This window comes from Talaromyces proteolyticus, assembly GCF_021365285.1.
Source record: "Talaromyces proteolyticus strain PMI_201 chromosome Unknown BGW36scaffold_14, whole genome shotgun sequence".
Taxonomy (NCBI): domain Eukaryota; kingdom Fungi; phylum Ascomycota; class Eurotiomycetes; order Eurotiales; family Trichocomaceae; genus Talaromyces; species Talaromyces proteolyticus.
This window is the reverse complement of record NW_025764290.1, coordinates 1,539,634-1,558,046: the sequence shown is the minus strand read 5'-3', so window position 1 is coordinate 1,558,046 and position 18,413 is coordinate 1,539,634. Positions and strand designations below refer to the sequence as shown.

The 18,413-nt window shown below is 41.8% G+C and overlaps 5 protein-coding genes across 5 annotated transcripts; 3 read left to right on the top strand and 2 right to left on the bottom strand.

The window, feature by feature from the left end:
- Positions 1-3,013: 3,013 nt before the first annotated feature.
- Positions 3,014-4,898, top strand: BGW36DRAFT_69898 (uncharacterized protein). Its single transcript, XM_046222525.1, has 2 exons — positions 3,014-3,016; positions 3,073-4,898. Exon 2 carries the CDS (start codon positions 3,162-3,164, stop codon positions 4,584-4,586), a length of 1,425 nt encoding a protein of 474 aa, XP_046066629.1. The 5' UTR covers positions 3,014-3,016; positions 3,073-3,161; the 3' UTR covers positions 4,587-4,898.
- Positions 4,899-6,449: 1,551 nt separating this feature from the next.
- Positions 6,450-8,157, bottom strand: BGW36DRAFT_390626 (Alpha/Beta hydrolase protein). Its single transcript, XM_046217505.1, has one exon. It carries the CDS (start codon positions 8,052-8,054, stop codon positions 6,699-6,701), a length of 1,356 nt encoding a protein of 451 aa, XP_046066628.1. The 5' UTR covers positions 8,055-8,157; the 3' UTR covers positions 6,450-6,698.
- A 1,280-nt stretch (positions 8,158-9,437) lies between these two features.
- BGW36DRAFT_307087 (major facilitator superfamily domain-containing protein) lies at positions 9,438-11,226 on the top strand (the record flags this gene model as incomplete). Its single annotated transcript, XM_046212209.1, has 4 exons — positions 9,438-9,698; positions 9,780-10,274; positions 10,347-11,023; positions 11,085-11,226. 4 exons carry the CDS (start codon positions 9,438-9,440, stop codon positions 11,224-11,226), a joined length of 1,575 nt encoding a protein of 524 aa, XP_046066627.1.
- A 1,121-nt stretch (positions 11,227-12,347) lies between these two features.
- BGW36DRAFT_441303 (major facilitator superfamily domain-containing protein) lies at positions 12,348-14,062 on the bottom strand (the record flags this gene model as incomplete). Its single annotated transcript, XM_046221553.1, has 5 exons — positions 12,348-12,888; positions 12,962-13,236; positions 13,261-13,373; positions 13,461-13,735; positions 13,848-14,062. The coding sequence occupies 5 exons, from the start codon at positions 14,060-14,062 to the stop codon at positions 12,507-12,509; spliced, it is 1,260 nt and encodes a 419-aa protein (XP_046066626.1). The 3' UTR covers positions 12,348-12,506.
- Positions 14,063-14,461: 399 nt separating this feature from the next.
- On the top strand, positions 14,462-16,739 carry BGW36DRAFT_466220 (uncharacterized protein; the record flags this gene model as incomplete). Its single annotated transcript, XM_046222330.1, has 5 exons — positions 14,462-14,638; positions 14,992-15,506; positions 15,553-15,746; positions 15,931-16,046; positions 16,118-16,739. 5 exons carry the CDS (start codon positions 14,462-14,464, stop codon positions 16,718-16,720), a joined length of 1,605 nt encoding a protein of 534 aa, XP_046066625.1. The 3' UTR covers positions 16,721-16,739.
- Between the last annotated feature and the right edge of the window lie 1,674 nt (positions 16,740-18,413).

Sequence of the window (18,413 nt, the reverse complement as noted above, 5' to 3'; positions counted from 1 at the left end):
AATTGGGCAATGGCCCAATTACCTCAGTATTACTTTTTGGCATTTAGAGGTTGGCAGTGCCAAGGAGCCTTACAGTTTTATCAATCTCATCTTTCTTATTGTTTAGGGCTATCTCAAACCATATCTATATATAGAGTTTAAACCAATCTATAGCTTCTTTTTCAAAAAATGTTAAAGCTGTTAAGATCTTGTCTAGTTCTCTATACAGTAAATATAAGTTAACAGAAAAGTATAACTATATTTATACTAGATAACTCCTCAGCTTAGTTTTATCTCCTTTAAATAGAGTTAATTTATTAATCTTAATTCTTATATGTAATATATTTTTTAATTGATTAATCTGTTTTTATAGTTATTAATTAATTATCATTATAGATTAAATATTAGATATTTATTTTTTAATGATACTGAATATTAAAGTTATATTATTATTTATTATAATTAGTAGTTTTTATTAAGATAATATTTTTTTAATATAGTAATTAGTTCTATTGATAGTATTTATCCTATATCATTCTTTAGGGTTAAGATAATAATTCTTTTATTATACACTGAGACCCACTCTAGTTATTATTAGCTGTATTGAGGAGTGATATGATATATTAAATCATATAAAGATTTCTTAAAGATGATTAATAATAAAATATTAAGATTACTAAAGAATAAAGATAAAAATAAAATATAATTAAAATAAAAGTAATATCTTAAAGTGTTATAATATTTTAAATAAGATTATTTTACTAACCTTTATAGTATAACTAATAATAATAATTATAATAACTTATATTAAAGAATTATACTAAAATAAATTAAATATATAAAAATAAGTATATTTATATAGATATTATTTTTATAATATTATCTATAATCTATCTATATATCAATTATATATTCAATCATCTTTCTATTCTTTCTATATTTTTTTTATACTCTTATTATATATCTGAGTATAGATATTTATATAATTATATAATCTTATATGAGTAGTAAATAGATTATATATAGATATAATAACTGGTTAGCTGTGGTATTAGCTGCTTTAACAGACACTTATCCTGAAGTGGTCTAAGACATCCTAATCTGTCCTTAGTCTTGCATATGTTGGTTTCATAACACGGCGAGGCTGTTTCCCGATGCAGCGGCCTCTAAGGTAGATTATATCAATTATATCTATTAAATTATCTAATCTTATGAATATTCTAGTTATTTCATTTTTAATTTTATCCTTTAGTTTTTAATAAAATCAATCTGCTTTAGTCTTATCATTCTATCTAAAATAAAAACTGATTTAATAGAATTTTAATATATAATCTAAGACTAATATAATCTATTTTAAATATTAAATCTATTAGACTATATTATTTCTCTTATCAATTTTTTTAAAGATTAATTTAATTTTTTAATAAATATATTATAATCTATAAAGATTTTATTAATTTTATTATCTTTATTATCTAAAGCCATTTCAAATTATACCTATATATAGAGTTCAAATTAATCTATAATTTTCTTTTCTAAGAATATTGAAACTATTAAGATCTTATCTAATTCTCTATATAATAAATATAAATTAATAAAAAAATATAACTATATTTATATTAGATAATCTCTTAATTTAATCTTATCTCTTTTAAATAAAGTTGATTTATTAATCTTAATTCTTATATATAATATATTCTCTAATTAATTAATCTATTCTTTTAATTATTAATTAACTATTATTATAGATTAAATATTAAATATTTATCTTTTAATAATATTAAATATTAAAATTATATTATTATCTACTATGATTAATAGTCTTATTAAAATAATACTTTTTAATATAATAATTAGCTTTATTAATAATACTTATTCTATATCATTCTTTAGAGTTAAAATAATAATTCTTTTATTATATATTAAGATCTACTCTAATTATTATTAGCTATATCAAGAAATAATATCATATATTAAACCATATAAAGATTTCTTAGAGATCGTTAATAACAAAATATAAAGTTATTAAAAAATAACAATAAAGATAAAATATAATTAAAATAAAAGTAATATTTTAAAATACTATAATATTTGAAATAAAATTATTTTATCGATCCTTATAATATAACTAATAATAATAATTATAATAATTTATATTAAAAAACTATACTAAGATAAATTAAATATATAAAAATAAATATATTTATATAGATTTAACTTCTTCTATAATTTCTTTATAATCAATATACTTTTATTATATACTAATTATATATTAATTATATATTTAATCACCACCTTCTTTATACTTTATTATATATTAAATATAGAAGCTTATATAAAATATATTCTTATATAGATAGTAAACAGACAGTGCCCCATCATAATAATTGATTAACTATGGTGTTAGCCACTTTAACAGATGCTTATCCTAAAGTAGCCTGAATCATCCCAATCTGTCCTTAGCCTTGCATATGTTGGATTAGTAACAGGCCGTCACCCGCTTGTCACCTCGGGTACGATAACTTAAAATGTCGGGATTTTTAGTAGGTGCCCGATTCAAACAATGCAAACAGAGAATTGATATTATAGAGGTCTGAAGGTCTGAGAACTAGATGCATGAAAACAACAGCAAATTTATAGTCAAAACATGTGCATTTTGATTACAAGATCATGCAGTTGATCTGTTTGATTTGTATGATTAGGTGTTGAACCTAATAAAATAATCGTCGTTGAGTATAAGCAGTAGACAGAGTGGAAATCCGTGCATTCTAATTGGTCAATTTTGGATTAGTAAGGTAAGCATTTTCTGACAGGTATCGCGGAACCCGACTTTTGCAAGCACTGTCTGGCCTCTAACCTGGTCCACCCGAGCTTTGGATCATTTCCCTCCATGCTTCACCCATTCCTCCTCGCTGCCGATACCAGTTGCCTACTAACATGAAGATTTCAACTAGAGACAGCTGAAATTATATGACGACCACAGCCGGTATTACAGATCGTGCTCTGCCAGATAACAACAATTCTCTGAATTCTCTCAGTAAGTTATGGTAACGGCTAGTCCATGAAACAGAATACTGATGCCCGCTCTGGGAGTCTTTTAGTCTTTTACAAGAACATACCGTGATTTCAAGCTATATGGCCAACGGGATCTCTGTAATTGTATCACCGCTAAAAATCGCATCATGGCCACCTCAGGCCCTACGAAGCGTGCCTGTGATGAATGCCATGCAGTGAAAGAGAAATGCCGACGGTCAGATCCCTCTGCTGTGTGCGAAAGATGCTCCCGCATAGGACAGTATTGCCAGACAGTACGATGCGCTGTAAAGCCGGGACGGAAATCGAAGATGTCGAAAAAAGTGCCTTATACGCTTCCAACTTCATCCGCCTCCATTGCGCTCACTTCGTTTCCAACGTGCGAGAAAACGGCACTGTCTCTCCCATGCCTATCTTGGAATTCGGGACTTGCGAGTAATCCAATGATATTATCAGATCTGGATCCTGTGGAACGTCACTTCTTGAATTTGATGAAAGATATTCTGGCTCCATCACCCCTGGACAAATTTCTCGTGTGTCCAAGTTTTCACGAGTCGGATCACTCTTTGTTCATCCAGAATATCATCCAACCGACATCCGTCGTCAGAAATGCTACAGTTGCATGTGCTGCAGTTTTTTTTAGAGATCAACTCCCCGAGTACTCCAAGCCAAGTGTTGAGATAGGACACAGACGTGCTGCCCTGGCGCTGTCTGCTCTTCGCTCTTTCAAAATATCCGGCGAGCGGGACTTGGTAACGGCACTGATACTAGGGGTCGCAATGGTTACCTTTGCGATGCATGTTGCAGAAGGTCAACCGTATCTCATTTCGCATTATACACTGAGTCTCATCAAATCTCAACATATGGATCTATCAACGCTAGACCCTTCCATGATAGGCTTTCTTATGTGCTTGACCAGTACGGAGACGTTTGAGTGTCTTTTGCGATCAAGCATTCCGACAATGAGAGTTGACCTTGATGGAAAAGACAGAGTCGATCGCTATCTTGGACTCAGCTCCCCGATATTAACTTACTTCTACGACATCTGTGAGATAAGTTGCTCGATTCGACACGCAAAAGCAGTGCTTCCAGAGATCCTTCAAAGATTGAATGCAATACACGCCGGTGTCGACCAATGGCAGCCGTCAACACCTGTCGACTTTCTTGATCATTTTACACAAGCCGAGGTTGTGGCAATATTGGCACAATCCAGAGTCCTGCGTCTTGCTGCTTTACTTATCATTCGTCGGCTATATCATCCCTATGGGCAATATGACCTAGAGGCTGTTATGCTATCCCAGGCTATTATTGGTGAGTTTGAGATGGTACTCCAATTAACCCAACGATCTATCCCATGCACAGAACTTGCTTATCTGGTTTCCTGCTTCGAACTTCTTGGGACAGATTCAAGAATAAGGGCAATTGAAAGGAGTGAGCATGTCATCACATTCTCAAAGCAGATGCGGTTGCGGTTCCAAATCATTCTGGGCTCAATATGGAATGCAAGAGACCGCGGATGCAAATTCTACTGGTTTGAGTTGAATGACTACGTAGATACGCTAGGCATTCAGTGACAATTAAACGGGGATGGCTTCACTTTCAAGGTTGAACACCTGTCGCGCTGGCTCATTTTGGCAAGTCTCAGACGGCAGTCGTGTTAATCTTCTAGATGGCGATGGGTTTTCGCCCGGATTGCTTCTGTGTCGCTTCGGGGGGAGGCAGCTGTTTCTCGTCAATGTAGTCCGCATCATGCTCTGATGGAACCGAGTCCGAATCCGAATCGTTGTCATCTTCTAGCATCGGGGCTAGCCAGCCCCATCGTGAAATGGTAATGAGCGTTTTAGGATGTGGTGAGGCGATGTGACGGAGCTGGTATAACCACCGCTATCGGAGGAGGCACGTTTGAGGCACGTATCGAATGGTCGCCTTGCGTATTCGCCGATTTCTCAGGTTGACATGTTGTATTGTGCTTCGAGACAATAGAAGCGTCCGGCTGGCTAGTACTTCCATCTGCGAGACACTTTCCACACTAGTCTATAGATCCTAGGTAACCTCAAGAATGCTTGTGCGGCGGTCCTCGTGTGTTCGTTCTAAATTCGTATATTACGGTCCTAGAGCTGAAGACGGTGTAACCAAGTCAGTTGAATGGAGATCAGTAGGTGCTGAGATCCGCTCTTCGGAACAAAGGATATTGGCGTTAGACTAGTGCGTGCTGTCGGCGTGGCATTACAGGTTTGGTCCTTGAGTTCTGTATCATCATGGCTGTGTTGTGGCATAACAGTGAATGTGCCTTACAGAACCTCTCAAACGACCTCTGCCAAAATTCTGCGGCCAAAATTCTGCAGCCAGAGCTATAAATGGCCATAGTCAAGGGATGGTTGCAAGCCATTGAAACATGAGTATAAGGATGATGATAAGTGACAGAGAGTATATGATGAAAGATTCTTTGATGCGGGAACGAAAGTGTTAGTGCATTACGATACATGAATGTATATGAACAATTAGCTGTGGGAAATGGAGCACTTCATTGTAAATTTAGGAGAGGTGAAAGAGCAACCTGGAGCATATGTGGATCAATGGTGCCGATCTGGGGTATCATATAATATTAATTTAAACACAAGTATCTAAAAAAATTAGAAAAAGATTGTATTTAATTTTAATAAGAATTCATTACTGATCTTTAGAAGATAATATAATTAGTCTACTTAAGTAAGCTTTAACTTTTCATTATAGAATTTAAAATCTTATAATATAATGAATTTAATTATTAAGAAAGGAATTTAAAACTAATATATTATATCAATAACTTTAATTTTATTTTTATGATAAGTAATAATTTAATTTCTTATATAAAGACTTAACTCATCTTTTTATCTAGAATTAAGATCAATCTGTCTTAGAGGGGTATGAGGCATGATTAGAGGGGGGTTAAAAAAGAGAAAAAAAATTGAGCGTGTCGTGGGTGCGCGGAAAAACGCGAATACTTTTTAGCGAGACTGTAGGTGTGGGTGAGTTGAAGCTTCACCGCTAGATATTGATGCTTTAGAGCAAGGCTACTAGGGAGGAAGTCATCGGTTTTGATTATATAGTTATAGGAGGCTACGAACCGAAGGCTGTTCGAAGCCGAGTAGGCTTATATTGAAAGTTATGTCAAAGATTATATAAAAGATATCGCTTGATTCCCCTCGAAGGAAGGGGAATCAAGCTTATAAGCCTGAGTCCCAGCCTAGATAGTTGATGCCCAATCTAACTAGATAAAGGCATATAATGCCCGATAAGAGGTGCACCTAATCAAGACCAAGGTCTCCAAGATAGATTGATAAGACATGTATACTAGCCTGGCTCATTACACTATTATAAATATAAATATATTTAATATTCTATTTAAAAGGAAAAAACTAAATAATATCTTTCATATAATCTTTTAATATAATTTACTTAGCTTTAGATAGCTTTTAGTTCAAAGCCTTCTATAATTATATAATCTAAACTGATAACTGTCCCTCTAATAGCCCCACTCTATAGCATCGATATCAAGTGGTGAAGCTTCACCTCACCCACATCTAGTCTTTCTAGACACCCCCGGACACGGCCCTGCTAGGCCGTGTTACATATGGATCGCGTAATTCAGAAGCAAGTAGGCGGGTGGCTGTCCCATTACGTTACGTGATATATATTCCTTACTTTTAGGTTCCTGGTGCTAATTCCACATACTTCAGATCGAACGGCGTTTTCTGCACAATAGAGCAGTTCCCAGAAGTGCACTGTCGTGCAAATCGCGCGTCCACCCAGGCCAGCCACTCTGGTGCGGCAGCAGGAATGACCTGATCATGATTCATCCCGGGATACTCGCTGAGATGGACCTCATTTCCGTCACCGCACGAACTATTCCATAGAGCCCGAGTTACGGATGGCACAACCGCAGTGTCATTCAGACCCTGAACGACCAGGAGGGGTTGAGAGTTGTGTCCTCCAGAGGCTGGAGCCATCTCATTTTGCCACTTCAGCAGGAGGGGTATATCTGTCTTAACTCCTTCCTGTGAGATATTCTCGTCAACTGTCAAGTCAGAGGACAGGGCTCCCAAGGCAACCAGACAAAGCTGCGCCTTGTCAGAAATGGCCATGCGGTCCCGCATGGTATCTGAGAGGATAGTCAAATTGTACGATGGGTGCACGCGTTGATACGCCTTGGCATGAAGGGGCAAGTAGCCAGAGGAAATGACCTCGTCCCTGTCGGCCAGAAACATGTCTACGACCTTGGCAGCTGGTGCCAGTGCAACCGTGCCAAGATAATGTTTGTCGTACTTGACATAGTCGCTCTCAGCCAATTTCCACACTGCTCCTCCTCCTTGGGAATGGCCAGCTGCCATCCAGTTGTCCGAGAAGATGTCGAATGTCTTTCTAGCGGCGATCATGGAAAAATAGATGTCGTTCACTTGCGCCGGATAACTAACATACTTATGAAGGGTGTAATTGTTTCCCAGGCCAGCATAGTCCGTGGCGACTACGGCATATCCTCTTTCGATGAGGAGCTGCCAACTGTTGTAATCGTAAAGGTTCGGGCTATTTGACGGTGCACACCCGCGGTAGATTCCACTGGTTCCATGCGCGTAGGCCACGACGGGATACGTGCTAGAATTCTCCTTTGCCGGTGTATATGGAAGAGCAATGAAACCAGTAGCGGGCACTGGTGACCCGTCGAGATCGCGGGATGTGTATTGAATTCGATATACCGTCGTCCCTGCATTAATCTGGAGAGTTGCAGGATCCAGAGGCTGGAGTTTCAAGAGGTCGCCTGGCTTTGAACCAGAAAAGTTGGCAGCTGTCTCGTAGAAACCAAAGTCGAAATTTTCGCCAAAGGTAGCGAGATCGATTGGATTTGCGTTGTTCAAGGCACTCTGGCACTTGGAGCCACAACTATGGGCTTCTTCGAAGCTTTCGGTGACATTGTAGTTGGACCCTTGTGCAGCTGTCCCCATCCGGACTAGGGAAATAAGGCTGGCCGCAAATAGGAATCTCATTTTGAGAGTTGTCATCTTCATGACTTGGATCGTGTTGAAGCTTTTGTCACTATTTTGAGGCAAGGTATGTAGTAGCTTGAAATATCTTGTAGAATGCGAAAGTTTGATAGGACTTGAATTATACGCATACGTGTATATATATGTACACTGGCATATCGCTGCTTATATTTTGGGTCGGGTAAATATTTACCAATCGGACACAGCCTGTAAGATGTTATCCCTGCTGAAGGTTTCAACGATACACTAGCTCTCTGCCAAGAGCTGTTGGCCATCGGAAAAGGCTGGTCCGAGTTAAATGAATACACGGAACGAAACACTACTTGTCGGATTTTTTGCGTGTTAGAAAAAATTGAGTATAGTGGCAAACTGACACTAATATTGGTCGTAAGGGTTAAGGTGTCAGTAACAAATTTGGGTCACTTTTTAGCATAGCGTTTTGTCGCGTTTTTCGTAACTTTGGGTGTTTGGAACCTATTCCCAAAATACTTAGTGCCAAATATTCCGACACCACATAATGATCACATGGTTTATTGTGGTCCACGATAGCCATTGAGAGTCCGAGAAATCCAAGGCTTGCTCCAATGCAGGGTCCGAAATCCTAGAACCATGTCGGGCTGATGCGACCTCGGAAATAAAAAGGGTATTTTGATTACATTTCGGTGGAAGGTACTATATCCAAACCGGAGCAGGCACCAATTTGCGGAGAAAATGGGTTCATGGAAGCTTTTGGCTTGGGTCGCGGAAGAGTGGGGGAGGGAGAATATCGAATCATATGTCGTGAAACAAACCGGCTTGGCGTACTTGGCATGAGAGATCAGCCCACGTGCATTGCCCACCCCAAACCCTATTTCTGCGATACGACAATTTGTAGTGGATGATGCGACTCGTCCTGAGCTGCTCGGTACTTGGACAAGCTGGTTGTGCCGTCCTGGCAGGGACGATACCCCATCAGCTTGCCATCCTGTGGTGCTGGGATGGGCTGTGACTAAAAGGGTTGATATCCAGGGTTACAACACCTTCATCGTGACTCGTCGGTCCTAACTGGACCAACCCACCCCTGGAGACCGTCCACATTCCTCTCCGGGCAAGTCGATCAGCTTAGTAGAGAATAACCCTGGCTCCTATGTCTCCCAGAAGTCTGGACAGTTATGCGGTCACTCCCGACGATCTTCAGCATACCAACCCCTTAGCATAGTTTTCGCTGTCACCCAACGGGCTGCATAATATGACTCCCCAGTTCGTTGAAATCCCCAGGCGCCCCCAGCCCCGTAGTCCTTACTCACTTCAATCGATCCTTCTATCACCTCCTATTCTCTCTGTAACTTCAAAAAAAAGGGGGGTGGGGAACATCCAAGCAGCAGTGTTTAATCTTATCGTCTTCGACCCTCAGCGACAGCCCCCAACATGACATCCTTTGAGTTACAACCCTCCTCTTCTTGTCTAGAAGACCAGACCAAACAAGTTAAGAAGCCTTTGGATACCAAGGTCGACATTGACTGTGTCGAGAGCGCAGGGGCCGACCAGCCGGCCAGCTACGACGAGTCCGTGGCTGCTCGTCTTCCCAAAGCCCATCAGTACTATTTGCGCCAACGACATGGCACACTGGAACTGGACCCGATCCCAGGCATGGGCCCGGACGACCCTTACAACTGGCCTGAATGGAAGGTGAATAACGATCTACCCCTGGTTGACTGACTGTGAAAAGGAGAGTGAGGAGAGACGAGGTGCTGATGCTCGACATTGTAGAAAATGACCAATCTTATCCTCGTGGCATTTCATGCTTGTATGGGTACCTTCACTGCCGCAGCTATTATCCCTGCCTTTTCAGACATCGCCGAGGAATTCGGTGTTGGCTTGCAAAATGCTAGTTACCTGACTTCGTTGCAAATCGCCATCTTGGGAGGCGCTCCACTGTTCTGGAAACCATTGTCAAACCGCTTCGGTCGCCGCCCCATCTTCCTCTTGTCACTCGCCTGCAGTCTGGTGTGCAACGTTGGCTGTGCCAAAAGCACTACCTATGCATCAGTCGCTGCCTGCCGGGCTTTAGTGGCATTTTTCATCTCACCTGCCTCGGCCATCGGCAGCGCTGTGGTGATGGAAACCACTTTCAAGAAATACCGTGCCCGCTACATGGGTGTTTGGACCCTGATGATCACTTTGGGAGTGCCAATCGGACCCTTCCTTTTCGGTTTCGTCACCTACCGTACGGATTATCACTGGATCTACTGGATCCTGGCTATGGTAAGTCCTCCCAAAGGTGGATTGGGGGGTAGGTGTCGTTAGTGCCATGCTGACGAGGTATAACTGTGACAGATCAATGGTGGACAATTCATCCTATATCTCTTCTTCGGACCTGAGACTCGGTATGTTGGCAGCGGTGTTAACCGTCCACAGGCAAACTGGAAGACGGAGTATCTGTCAATTCGGCGGATTGATCCCACCCCGCTGACCTGGTGGGAGTTCGTCCGACCTCTGACCATGGCCCGCCACCCATCCATTCTCATCCCCGCCTGTGCATATTCCATGGTCTTCTTGTTTGGTAGTGTCCTTGCGACCATTGAGGTGCCTCAGCTGTTGCAAGAGAAGTTTGAGCTGAATGCCGAGCAGCTAGGCCTCCAGTTCTTGGGTGTCATCATTGGATCGGTAATTGGCGAACAGATGGGTGGTGTGCTGTCAGACTTCTGGATGAGCCGACGCGCCCGGCATATCGACCGCAAGCCTGACCCCGAGTTCCGGCTGTGGCTCAGTTACTTTGGCTTTGCCCTGACGATTATCGGTATTATCGTCTTCCTGGTCTGCACTCAGGACTCGCCAGCCGGCCACTGGAATGTGTCTCCCATAATCGGCACTGCTATTGGTGCGGTCGGTAACCAATTGGTAACAACGGTCATGATCACTTATTCCGTCGACTGCTACCCCCAGGAGGCCGCCAGCATTGGTGTGTTCATCACCTTCGTGCGCCAGACCTGGGGGTTTATTGGCCCCTTTTGGTAAGCCACCTCTTCAATCACTCTGGTGGTACTTGCACTGTATAGCTAACCCTCCCTTCAGGTTTTCTCCCATGTTCAAGAATGTTGGAGTCGCTCCAAGTGCGGGTATCGGTTCTGCGCTCGTCGTCGCTATCAGCATTATCCCGACCATGTTCCTGCACTCCAGGGCGAAGGTCTGGCGTCGAAATGAGGGCGAAGAGTAATGATGACTATTTAAAGTGATCGTTGCCGTATGCCGACCAGAAGTTTCGATTTTGTGGAGGGTCGGCTGGGGGATAGATCCGGGTATTGATCAGGACTTTGGGATGATAGAGACGGGAATCGGCATGGGACATGTTATATCTTGCGAAGGCCTACGACTGTATATATGCACGACGCAATCAATAAGTGATATTCCAAGAACAATCGTAGACTGTCAGTATGACGTATATCAGTATAAAATAACAATTGGCGAGCGAATCCGATGAAAAAGGTAGAGGGCGATTGCTGTCTGGAGTGGGTATACACACAAACGCCCAAAATTATAACTAGCTGGAAAGACTCAATTAAGGCAAGAAAGAAGAGGCGGGTAGAGTAAAAATTTGAGTTAACTAGTTAACTAGCCGTTTGGCCCTCTGTTTAACAAATACTATTATTCCCCACGAGGCAGGTCCACCCTATTGTTGTTGTTGTTGTTGTTGCTTTCCTACACTGCTAGAGGCTTCATTTCTAGCCCGCGTCCACTCTCCGCCGATTCCTCAATTCCATCATTGGCCTCTTTTTCCACCGTCTCCCCCCCTTTCCCCTCGCTTCTCGGCATTACTTCATTCCTTCCTCTCTTCCGACATGACGGTCCTTGACGAAGAGAACCAGAGCGAGAGCGAGAGCGATGTTAGCTCCGTCCTGAGTGAGGTCTTGTCGGATAATGAGTTCGACGACGATTCTGCCAGCGATCCGGACTTGGACAGCAAGGATGTGGAGTTTAAGATGGATAGTAAAAGGAATTAGAGGTTTAAGTCTTTATAAAGCCTTCTAATATCCACTGAAATAAGATATTCATAGCTTATAGCTGGGTAAGGTCGTTAAACATGATTAAATAAATAAATAAATATATAAATTTTTATATTAATTAGGATTAATATTAATAAGATACAGATTATGAGGTAGAAATCTGAATATAATCAGTCTATGTAATGGAAATTTGAATATAATTAGAACTCACTTGATATCCTTCTCTTTTCAGAACTATATCAAACACAAGATGAATATATTGATTATTAACAATCTTAGCAGTAAATAGATTTATTAACACATGAAATATATATTTGGAATCTAGAAAAATAGGGCTTTCTAACAGTATTAACAATATAGACATATCATTTGTATTCACAGTTGCCTATAACCATGCATTTGCGTTATAGACGATCCAACGATTTGATGATGTGCTACTTTTACACTCAAAACACCTTGAGAAGTTTCTTCTCGGTATAGAGCCATCTGGATATCAACACCACCGTCGACCCAAAAGGCACATGACGCCACCAAAAATCCTTACATTTAGCCAGGCGTTGCCCGAGCTTTGTAGGATGGCTCCGCCTATGGGTGCTACGGTGAGGGCGGGATTCGAAATGGCAAGGAGTACTAAGCCTAGCCGGTACCCGATCTCGGGTAGCGGGAACACTGCGATCGGAAGGGCGCCGGAGAGACTCATAAAGGCTCCTGACGTGAAGCCGAACATAATAGAGAAGCCGATGGCGATGGACGAGTGCGTGGCGGGGATCCAGACAGCGAATATAGAGATTCCGGAAACAGCACAAACAAAGATGAACATATTCCACCTTCCAAATTTATCGGAGCTGTGGCCGGCGGTTAGACGGCCGAAGAGGCTTTGGGGTATAGACGTCAGCGTTTTATTGGGGGAAGCAGGCGGGCCAGTGACAAGGTTAGCTGGTGTCTTACCTTGCTGCGTTGAAAAAGGACACCAAGTATTGGGACATTTCCTCCGACATGTGCGCCTCCTGAAAGCCTTGAACAGCCAGATAGACAATAGGTGTGAATATGCCGTACGTCAAGATTCCGATGCCAACTAGCAACAGAACAAACGGGAACTCCAGGAAAGGAGCAGCAAGGCGACCAGCGGGGAGCTCCTTGGGCACAGGCTTCGTTCTCGGCCGAACTGTGAAGACTGCTATGATCTGCAAACCAAGGATGATGAAGGCCGCATTCCTGATGGTCTAAGGGTATCTGGTGGTCTGGACTATGTGACTGATCATCAGGGGGAAAATGACACCCCCAACTGATGAACCGGTCACTAGAATGCCCATGGCCCATCCGCGCTTCTTGTTAAACCAGGTCGAGACACAAGTAATTGCTTCATCGCACAGGACTGAGTCAGCATAGAACATGCAAAGAAGGGCAAGCAGGTTCAACTTACCAGGCATGTATAAACATGCCATACCGATGGCACTACACACTCCCTGGGACAACATGAACTGGTAGTACTTCTTCGCCAAAGACGCCACCATTAGCCCAAAGACGTGAAAAATTGTCCCTCCAAGGATGAGCGGCCTCGGTCCGTACTTGTCGTATATTATACCGACGAAAGGGCCCAAGGCGAACAAGAAGAAGAGTTGAAGCGCCGGAATCCAGGAAATGGTGCTGCTGGAGTAATCTTTCAGAGGCCCAATCTTGTAGTACTGCTGGAAGCTACTCACGCCTGATGGAAAACCATGACTGTTAGTCAATTGGATCGCTCCTGGAAACTACAAGGCGGGAGCCTCGAGAGGCATCGGAAAGAGGGAAAATACGTACTGTTGGCCTAACCAGGGCTTGAGAAGGAGCTCACCACGCTCCCAGGACATTCAACCATGCAGCGGCGCCGCCATCCGAAGGGCCAGTGTCTCCCACTTTTGTGGCATCGTCTGGAATTGTCTCTCTAACTTCATCAGGACTCCGCTCCATCTCACCACTGAGATCGGAGTCTGCCTGTCCGGCTTTTTCAGGGACGGTCCGGAAATCATGCACGGGAGTGCTACTTTTGGTGCGGTCCATAGTAGCCATGGTTGTCACACCTGAAAGAAGAAAGGTTCGGTGGGAGTCATTTGCAGATGATTTGTATGCAATGAGGGAAGCGTGCAAAGATAAACTAACTAGCAGGAATATGGTAGCTCTCTTTGTGCAGCTGCTTTCCCCGTGTGAATTCCCTATACTCTGACAAAGCTGTGCGGAAGCTCCGCGGATAATCCGATTTTGAGACTCCACTTACTACTAATCTGACAAACGAGATATCTGCCACATGCATTGGCACTATCGTGCAATCCCAATCTCGCAACCTTCTCCTCCTCGATCGTCAATTCCATTACCGTTCCACGGATAATCCGTTATTGGTGACCAACATGCCGAAAGGCCAGCAAAAGCGCGCGACCCGCCAACAGCCCGTATCCTGCCGTCCTGCAGGTCATGGAAACTGCGCTGCAATCGAGAGGTCGAGAGTTCCCATGTTCCAATTGCGCCTCTCGCGGTGTGACTTGCGAATTAGAAAACGCTGTTCGGCCTCCTTCTGGCCTTGCTCGTTCTCTCGAGTTCAACCTACTTGAAAGAGTCCGCAAGCTAGAACGGTTGGCTGAAAGCCAGAAAGTGTGTCAGAACGAGATTGTAACGCCGCCGCATTCAAGCCAAGGGACTCCTTTAGGGTCAACCGTGTCTCCTGAACTGAGAAGACACCTGAAGCTACACCCCCAGAAATTGAAACCTTGAACAGGGATATTGCCTACTTGGAGAGTATATACAGTGATAGTGAACAACTGGGAAGTCTTCTCACTTTTCATCCACAGCCATAACAAACAATTCCCAGCAAGACAAAATACTCTCAAACAACCTGGTCTTGAAGAATTCTCCAATTGGGCAAATTACAAAGGCACCTGCCTATATAAATCGTTCTACAACATCATTTGAGCCAGTGCGCTGTATCTGGCTCCCACAATACTCAGAAGCGAAAATACGTGCAAGACGTCGATCATATCCACCACATCGTGTACACCCCTTCTCTCTCTGCTCTGCTCTCCAGGGCGTATGCCTGTCTCAGTGTTCCGAATTCAGTCACCAAACATGGTAGGGCCTTTATTTTACTCTTCCTCGGAATTTTTGCAGGCGCTACCAACTCGTGGAAACAATTCGACTTCGACCGCCGCCTATTCTCTACGTGCGCGGAAGCTAACGCCCAAGCGCCTTCATGGGTGAAGGCTCTCGAGCACGTTCTGGACATTACCCACCAAACCATGGGCGTGTCTATGGAAGGTATTCAAGGTGTTACTATTGCTGCGTTTGTGGTCCTAAGCATTAGTGGATTTTCAAGGAGATGTAAGGCGTTGTTTAACATGGCTCTCTTGCTCGCGAGAGATGCGGGGCTTCATGTCCTAGGTCATCCATCGAATGCAGGCGCAGTAAATCTCGCGCGAACAGAGATGGGGCGAAGATTATGGTGGCACCTCGTTGTTTCTGATTGGTATGTGTCTTATTACCTGGAAGAATGGTCGGCTAATGCGTTTTAGGCAAGCTCCAGCCAGGTTCGATGCTGCTGTACGCGGCGTATATCACTGTCACCCAAGGCAGATGGTAGTAAAAAGGCCGTTGAATCTCAACGACGAAGGCCTTGTGGATGGAATGTCTCAAGATCAGAAGCCATTGTCATGGCCAACCGTGATGTCTTACCCACTGCAACGGATTCGCATCGCCGAAATCATGCGTAAGTTGATCGACCGCAACGCGCTGACGATGTCATACGCTGGGGAACTGAGCCATAATTTTATCAGTAACCAACTCCTTTCTTTGTTTCCAAGTCCTGATTTCGCGCTATTAAGCTTCCCGAAAAGAGTTTCATATTCTCAACTCTTGACTTTTGAAGAAAACACGGCTCTAATTCGTTGTAGTGGATATTGACACAGAGCTGCAACTATTCATTAATGATATTCCTTCATTTTTTTCAATGGAAACTATCAAACTCGAAGCCACTTATCAGCTGAGTCCGTTACGTGCTATATGCATTGTTCAACAGGGCTTCTGCCTTCACTCTTTAACCTGGTCACAACGATGCCGACTTCACATTCCCTATTTTAGTCGCGGATTTGTCGAGCTGAGTATGCTGCATCTCGTGACATCTGCCTACACTCTGCACGACAGATCATCAAGACCGAAACTTTGCTCAGCAACTCGGGACTCTTCACCGCAACTCGCTACAAACTCCTTGGAATCCTGACATCGGTTTTCATGGCAAGTGTTATAGTTCTTCTCATGGGTATCAATCATACCAACTCCTCGACGCAGCGTGATACTTTGAGTGGGGAGATTCTGGATGCGATTCGAATTCTAGAACATTCGAGACACGAGTCGGAGACTGCAGCGAAGTTTCTGGAGTCGCTGATGTGCGTTGTGAACAAGTATAAAGTGTGTAAGCCTGCTGCTCAGGTCAATTCGAGGGACATGTATGATGACGGTGCACAGGTGTGTGACACAACCAATACTCAGGCGGCGGTGGGATCGCTGCCTCCCTTGGGAAGCAACGACTTAGAAGACATGGATATCGTACATGAGAGACCAAAGAATGGGGAAGATCTTTCTACGTACTTCAATGGACTGGCGCAGAGTTTTGAACAAGGTGTTGATGTGGGAACCCTTGACTGGGACAGTATGCTTTCAGACCTCGAGCTTTCAATAGAATAGAAATCTGCGGATGTTCAATAGATATAACCTGTTCTTCAATTACGAATACCTCCTACCCTAAAACATATTGACAAGGTAAATAATCATTATCACGCAGCTTGGTCCAGAATGAGAATAACACGAACCAATAGAACTGTATCAAGTATGCGCTTCTATTGGTGAAGATTTGAGTGAGGACGATATTAATGAGATGATAAGACTAGTAGATAAGGATGGTGATAAAACTATTGACTGTTGCTTCCATTCTTTCTGTTGTGTTTTTGGGAAACTAATTGACATAGAACGGTCTTTAGATAAGAAGTTCGTACAGCTCATGACAAAGAAATAGGTAGTGTCATTTTAATCACTATTTAGCCTAGTCTATTTTGCATTCTACATATCATATAAGCCAGGATGATTGTCTCCACGTAGAATTTTCAATCATATTTGAAAGATGTTTGTCGGAGGAAACGTCGGGTTCGAGCCCTTGTCCTTAAACCAATAGGGAATAATCAAGACCATGGATTCGGTTCAATCTTTTACTTGAATTCTTATCTCTTGTGATGAAATCATCGGCTACTTTCGATCAGGAATGGGAAAGTGTGAATCCTACCTTCATTAGTTTATGTAGTAGAAGGAGAAAAGGATTTCTTATAAGATCCGAGGTACACAGAGACAAAATGTCTATTTAATTCATATAGAAGGTCTTAATTTGCCCTATGTCTCGAGATTTAATTCCAATAAAGATGTCAGAGTTACTAAGTAACTCATTTCGTACGATTTTTTAGGAAGTGTAACACGGTCTGGCAGGGCCGTGTCCGGGGGTGTCTGGATAGACTAGATGTGGATAAGTTAAAGCTTCACCCATTAATATTGATGCTATAGAGTAAGACTACTAGAAAGAAAGTTATCAATTTAAATTATATAATTAGGAAAGGCTTTAAATTAAAAACTATTCAAAGCTAATGTAACAGGGATAGACCCAGGGAGCATGTTCAAGCCTAATCCGGCAGGACCGGGGGGCTCAGAGATACCCCAGGGTCAATTATAATATATCACAATTGATACCATAAGACCCCGGACATGATGTCAGTACCCCTCACCTCGCTATATATGCCTTTATCTAATTAGATTAAATATCAATAATCTAAGATAGAAACCTAGGCATATAGGCTTGGTTTCCTATCCAGAGAGAGGAGACCAAGCAATATCTTTTGTATAATCTTTAATATAACTTTCAATATAAGCCTACTTGGCTTTAAATAACCTTCGGCTCAAAGCCTTCTCTAATTATATAATCTAAATCAATAACTCTTTCCCTAGTAGCATTGCTCTATAGCATCGATATCAATTGGTGAAGCTTCAACTCACCCACATCGAGTCTATCCAGACACCCCCGGACACGGTCCTGCCAGACCGTGTTACAGCTAAGTAAACTTATATTAAAAATTATATCAAAAATTATATAAAAAATATTATTTAATTGTTTTTTTTTTAAAATAAAAAATTAAGTTTATATATCTAAGTTTCTATCTTAGATTATTAATATTTAATTTAATTAGATAAAAGTATATATAATAAGATAAGGAATACTAATATTATATCTAAGATTTTATAGTATTAATTATAATATATTATAATTAATTTTTAGAATATTTTTAAACTTTTCAATTCTATTAGATTAAATTAAATATACTTTTAATAAAAATTATTT